The sequence below is a fragment of the Barbus barbus genome (assembly GCF_936440315.1).
Source record: "Barbus barbus genome assembly, chromosome: 23".
NCBI classification, from domain to species: Eukaryota; Metazoa; Chordata; class Actinopteri; order Cypriniformes; family Cyprinidae; genus Barbus; species Barbus barbus.
Window position 1 is genome coordinate 10,884,122 of NC_136751.1, and position 7,146 is coordinate 10,891,267.

The following is a 7,146-nucleotide window of genomic DNA, read 5'->3' on the forward strand; positions in this document are numbered from 1 at the left end:
GAACTACAACTACATCTTGTACAAACTTTTCTTATGCATATTATATGTTCAGAAATAATACAAGAAAAATGCTTTAAAAATTCTCAAGTAATTCAAATTCAAAATTACTGAAGGTATAACAGCTAGAGTGCTATTATTAATGATAAATGCTCTGTAGAAACAATATAGTTTTCAGCCTGTCACCCTGATGCAAACATGAAATATCAGCCATACAGTAGTAGTTCTTCACAGGTTTTTTATTTGATTACGCTGCTTTTCCATTGTTTTTTTCTGTGTAAACATGGACTGTTGTTTTTTCTGTGTTTGACTGTTGCGCTCGCGTATCTTGCAGTGTCTCGTGCATGAAACGGCTTTCTAAAAACGCGGCGCTCTAGTTATTAAAAGATGTTTAGCTCCAATCTTCTTGCATTTTTTCCTATTCCACTGCCCGCGTCGCATCTTTGTCAACAAACAAGCACATTCTGTGTGAATGGCATAGAGAGCATCACAAGAGTTAATCATGTGCGCTGACATGCGGTTAGATCGTTCTTCTCTCTTTACTGTTATTGTCAAAGTGTCTAATTCTAGCGTTTGGTAATATTTCTATTCAAAATCGCGATTCCTTGATTTATAAAAGAAAAAAAATGTGGCAAAACATTAAATTCGATCAAATTAATCCATAAAATCAGCCATAACCTCAGTGTTTGCTTATTTTTACTTTATTTAAATTTTGTGTAATTTATTTATTTTATTTTACATCAAGGTGTTTGATCCTCCAGGCTTTATTCATTTTGCTCTTATTCGTTCTGTTTCTTATTCATTTGGTTCCACAGCGTTTTTTTTTTTTTTTTACTTTTAAACATTTGTAAGTTTGTTATTTTATATTAGGCTTATAGCATATGGTGTATTCGTCTTGTTAATAAAAGTCCCATGTTTATTGCAGAAAATTTGTTGTTATAAGTTATAGATAAGTAATTGACCGGAATTGCGCTATTGAAAGTAAAAGTAAAATGCGCACGGGTATTTATTAGCTATTTAAAAGCGAAGGAAAGTGAGGTGGAAGAGAGGGAAAACTCCAACGAACTTTGTAAAACCAAACTGTATTATGCAACTCGCCTACATTGACACAATATTATAATACAATACAATAATACAATGGCCAAAATAAAAATGAATTATGCCTCCGCGCAGCGCGCACACTTGGAGCCAGGCATATGACGCAGCCGTGCATTTACCAGGCCACCAATGGCAATGGCCATTCTGGATGGATTGTAAATTAAACCATTACATTACCCATTTTCCGAACAAGCGAGCCAGATTAATGGTTTTGTTTTGAAAGAGAAAAAAGAGCATATATAGCTGGACTCGGTCGAGACCAACTTGAACATTTGGCGAGTCCAATGACCAAGTCCGAGTCCAAATACCAATGAGTCCAAGACAAGTCCGAGACGACAGAAAAACGTCTCGAGTCCAGACTCGAGTCCGAGACCAGTACTACAGTACTACAGCCCTAATTATCAGACCTAAAAACCCCACATGTAATAACCTAGAAAACTATCTAACACTTGACGGCTGCTCTGTCAATTCTTCTTCATCAGTTAGGAACCTAGGTGTGCTGTTTGATAGCAATCTTTCATTTGAAAGCCATGTTTCTAGCATCTGTAAAACTGCGTTTTTCCATCTCAAAAACATATCTAAATTGTGACCTATGCTCTCAACGTCAAATGTAGAAATATTAATTCATGCGTTTATGACCTGAAGGTTAGACTATTGTAATGCTTTATTGGGTGGTTGTTCTGCATGCTTGATCAACAAATTACAGTTGGTCCAAAATGTAGCAGCTAGAGTCCTTACTTGAACCAGGAAGCATGATCATATTAGCCCGGTTCTGTCAACACTGCATTGGCTCCCTATCAAACATCGTATAGATTTTAAAATCTTGTTAATTATTTATAAAGCCCTGAATGGCTTAGCTCCTCAGTACTTGAGCGAGCTCTTATCACATTATAGTCCTCCACGTCTGCTGCGTTCTCAAAACTCTGGCCATTTGATAATACCTAGAATATCAAAATCGACTGCAGGCGGCAGATCCTTTTCCTATTTAGCACCCAAACTCTGGAACAATCTACCTAATACTGTTCGGGAGGCAGACTGGCCCCCCGACTGAGCCTGGTTTCTCCCAAGGTTATTTTCTCCATTCTGTCACCGATGGAGTTTTGGTTCCTTGCCGCTGTCGCCTCTGGCTTGCTTAGTTAGACACTTCATTTCCAGCGATATCGTCGACTTGATTGCAAAGACACTATTTAAACTGAACTGAGCTGGATGATGACATCACTGAATTCAATAATGAAATGCCTTTAACTGAAAATCTTTTTTTAAATCTTTTAATTTTACATTATTGACACTATTTTCCTTTTTTGATATTGTGCAGTTGCTTTGACACAATTTATATTGTTAAAAGCACTATATAAATAAAGGTGACTTGACTTGACTTAACATTTACAGCAGAAAAGACAACAATATAACTTATGTTAACAAATTTGAGTCCCCTTCAACCTTTAGAACATTTTATTGCTGTTTAATTAAACAGGCTACATGTGAGGAATGTAAGTTTGGACCCCACAGACGTTTTTGCGGAGTAGGTGGTCGAATTTATACAGCGATCTGTCACGCCACATTAAAGAGCTTGAAAATCACATTATTGTAAGACACATAATTTGTTTCGCTATAAAACTGATTTTGAATACTGAGACTTTGTTTTATATTAAAAGCACTAAAAGCACAAAGCTTATAAGCTATTGCTATTGGGTGGCTGGCGTGCTACAAATAACAAATGCAATGGAAGACATGAAATAGTATTTCCAAGCATACTGTCCCTGCGAGTATGACACATGGCATGATTTCTGCTAATAATCCCACATATATTTGTAGTGTATTAAAAAAAAGTTTAAATACGCGCGCTACAGCGCCCCCCCCAAAGGCATGTCGACTGAGTGTGTGAGCTGATATTAAGATAAACAGTTGTTCCCGTTCAGTCTGTTAATAAATGTCATATTCTTGATATTAAGCTGTTTCCGCGAGTCCTTAAAATTGACTCCTCATCTCAGTAAGATGATGCAGCCGCTCGGACGCAACAATATTTAAATAAGCCTAAATTCCGGTGGCTTGGCAACTTCTCACTGTGCTTTCAATCCAGGCTATTTGCATGCGCAATATAGGCTATACTCTCAAAATATATTATAACTTTAATTTCTATGATTTAAATTCTCGAAACATTTCGACTTTATTCTCGTAGTATTTCGACTTTATTCTCACAGTATTTCGACTTTATTCTCGTAATTTCGATTTTATTCTCGAAATATTACGACTTTACTTTCGTAATCTTATATATATATATATATATTAGTGCTGGGCAAGTTAACGCGTTTTTATTGCGTTAACGCATTAATTAATTAACGCCGACAATTAGTTTATCGCGCGTTAACTTACTGGGTCACAGCTGGGGTGGGATGTTTATCAGTATGCTACTGGCTGCTTGGGATGAGCGTCATCACGCGTCTCAACCAATGAAATCATTTGTTGTGTGCCTAAGAGAGCTACAGCGCGAAACAGAAAATATCAGGTGCGGACAGAAAAATGGAAAAAGGTACCGAAATCTTAAATGGACATTTTTATTTTAAACCTCTAACACACGGTGGAGTTGATAGAACTAAAGCTATTTGTAACCACTGCAAAGCTGAATTTTCTTATCATCGGAGTACTTCGAGTCTGAAGTATCACTTAAATGCAATGCACACCGTTGATGCCAGCAAATCACCCACCCAAACAAACACTGAAGGAAGGCTTCGGCAGACTACATTGGATGCAGCATGTGGGAGAACTATAGATAAACAAAAGAAAGACAAGCTAACAAATGCCATTGCGAAGTGGGTAGCTACAAACTGCAGGCCGATTAGTATTGTGGAAGATGTCGGTCTGAAGAATGTTATTAGGATCGCAACGAATGACTGCACGTATGAGCCTCCGCCAAGACGCACCATCGCAAGAAAAATACATGAATTGTATGAAAATGAGAGGACTATAAAGGCGACGGCGTTACAACGTGCACCAACTGTTGCACTCACCGGAGACTACTGGACATCGCTGGGTAACCATAATTACCTCGGAGTTACAGTGCATTACATCGATGAACAATGGGAACTGCATTCACATGCTCTGACTGTAATGAAGACACAAGAGAGACATTTTGCTGAAACGTGCGCTGAACATTTTATTCATGTTGCACAGCAGTGGGACATTTCAAATAAAGTCAGCACACTTAGCACAGATAGTGCAAGAAATATGATCGCTGCTGCGAGACATCTGCCTTTTGAACACGTCCCCTGCGTCGCACACAGTCTCCAGCGTTCTGTCACAGTATCTCTGCACAACAGCGCGTTTGACAACGTCCTGGCCAAATGCAGAAAGGTGGTGGGCCATTTTAAGCACAGTCCAGCGAGTGCTGCAGAATTAGAACAAAAACAAATTGAACTTGGACAAAAGAAGGAGTCGCTTATACAAGACATTACAACCAGATGGAATTCGACTCTGGACATGATAAAAAGTGTCCGCAGAAACGAACAGCCACTGAGGGATGTCCTCACCACACACAATACGAAGATTGCCATGCCAACAACAGCTGAAATGGACAAACTGCAGAGGTTGGAAATGCTACTGGAGCCCTGCAGGTATATTTTACGTCATATATTTCTCACTGTCTTGTCTGAGTGAGTGCATGTGAGAGAGAATTAATGTGTCTATATGTGTGTAAGCATGAATATGAGGACATTTTTAGTGTGTATAAGTGAATGCAAAACATTTCAGTGAAATGGGTTTGATTTTTTTTTTTGCAGGTATGTGACTGAACTTCTGGGTGGAGAAAAATATGTTTCATGCTCTGTGGTTCTGCCTGCTTTTTGCCATCTCTCTCGGGTGATGGAGAGCTCAGATGATGACCCTGCTTATGTGGTCAAATTCAAGTCTACATTCAGAGCAGACCTGGAGACACGCAAGGAAAATGCCAACATTGCATATCTGAAGATTGCAACCGCATTGGACCCGAGATTCAAGGACCTCAAGTGTATACCCAGAGCTGAGAGAGGTGAGGTGTGGGCCTCAGTCACCAACTTACTCAAGGAACAGAGGGTTGTTGCAGAGGAACCTGTGGAAGCAACAACATCAAAGCCATCAAAGAGAAAGTTTGCCCTGTTGGCTGCTTCATCAGAGTCTGATTCTGAACACGAGGAAGACTCAATTGAGAACGGTGTGCGTCGATACAGAGCAGAGCCCACCATCAGTACAGAGGCCTGTCCATTACAGTGGTGGTCCAAACATGCAGGCTCACACAGCAGGCTGGCCTCAATTGCACAGAAGTACTTGGCCACACCTGCAACATCTGTACCCTGTGAAAGGTTGTTTTCTCTTGCTGGTCATATTGTACAGAAGAAGAGAGTTTCTTTATCATCTGAAAATGTGAATGACCTTGTGTGTCTCAGCAACTGACTTGGTGCAGATGAGTAAGTAAATGTAAAGTTGGAAGAATGGATAAATGCAGTTAATTTTGTCCACTCAACCTGCAGCACTGAAAGATTTTTATTTTTTTTTGGACTGAGATTCTCAGTCTCTTAAAGGAGATTGATGTTGTTGCTCGGAAGGGGCCAGTTATAATGTTATGATCAAGGTTCTGGACAATTATTATTTTATTTTTTTACAAACTAAAAACTTTGTTTTAATGTTTTATTTATACGTTAATGTTATATTTAATTTGATTACATTAATGTTAAAGTTAAGATTTACAAGAAATGTTAACTGTTAACTTTTAACTGCTGTAAAAAAGCCCTTTATCTGTTTAAAGTTTTGACAAACCAAATGTTATTGCACTTTTGTTCATACAGCAGAACTTTGAAAGAATAAAGTTACACAATACTCTACTTTTGATTTCATTATTGAATTTGGCGCATGCTGCGATTAATCGTGATTAAAATATTTAATCGTTGCCCAGCACTAATATATATATATATATATATATATATATATATATATATATATATATATATATTTTACGTGGAACTAAAACGCCATTGTAGTAATGGACCAGCTTTCCTGTAAGTATCCTTTTCATAACTGCTCTAATAATAGCCTAAAATTAAACAGCCTTGCTAAATTTACCTTTATAAATGTAGTTTTTTAGTTTTATCTTTTACGGTGCCATGTTATGTATTTGTATCATGTATGTATTCTTAGTTTTCTTTTTTTTTGGGAGAGGGTGGGGTATTTCTTATTTGCCTAACATGTCGATAAAATATAGTGATTCACGTTAAAGAAAAACTTTAAATATGAGAAAAATGCTACATAAAACTGTTATTTGGCTCTTGCCAGTGACATTAGAAAATGGAGTATAAGTTATACAAGTTGTAAAGTGGCCAGTGAGTGTGTGTATATATATATAGTGAGGGCGCTCTGGAGGAGCGGGCACTTGAGGGCGCTCTGGAGGAGTGGGCACTTGGGGATCGGGAACGGCACTCCTGGCCGTGACTGGAGAACAGGATTCTCGGGGATCTGGATCGGCACTTCTGGCCGTGACTGGAGAACTGGATTCTCGGGATTCGGGATCGGCACTCCTGGCCGTAGTATGAGAACTGGATTCTCGGGATTCGGGATCGGCACTCCTGGCCGTGACATGAGTACTGGATTCTCGGGATTCGGGATCGCCACTCCTGGCCGTGACATGAGAACTGGATTCTCGGGATACGGGATCGGCACTCCTGGCCGTGACTTGAGGACTGGATTCTCGGGATGCGGGTGTAGGTGCCACCACTTCGAGAGGTTCTGCAGCCGAAGCCGCCAACTCTGGTGGCATTGGTACAGATTTGTGGACGGGAGAGGCCTCAGGAACACAGTGTGCAGCCCACACACTCAAAATGGCGACCGCCATAACAGGAAGCACTGAGGTCAGGGGAACAGTCTCGGTAACAGCCTCTGGCAGTTCGGCGGAGGCGTGAAGAGACTCTGGCTGGAGCACTGAGACGTGGTGTGACTCTGGCTGGAGCACTGAGACGTGGTGTGACTCTGGCTGGAGCACTGAGACGTGGTGTGACTCTGGCTGGAGCACTGAGACGTGAGCAGACT

The 7,146-nt window shown here is 39.9% G+C and overlaps 1 protein-coding gene across 1 annotated transcript; it reads left to right on the forward strand.

Moving 5' to 3' along the window:
* Positions 1-3,570: 3,570 nt before the first annotated feature.
* LOC306842679 (E3 SUMO-protein ligase ZBED1-like) lies at positions 3,571-5,946 on the forward strand. The gene is made up of 2 exons (XM_079373682.1): positions 3,571-4,706; positions 4,872-5,946. Exons 1-2 carry the CDS (start codon positions 3,616-3,618, stop codon positions 5,518-5,520), a joined length of 1,740 nt encoding a protein of 579 aa, XP_079229808.1. The 5' UTR covers positions 3,571-3,615; the 3' UTR covers positions 5,521-5,946.
* The last annotated feature ends 1,200 nt before the right edge of the window (positions 5,947-7,146 follow it).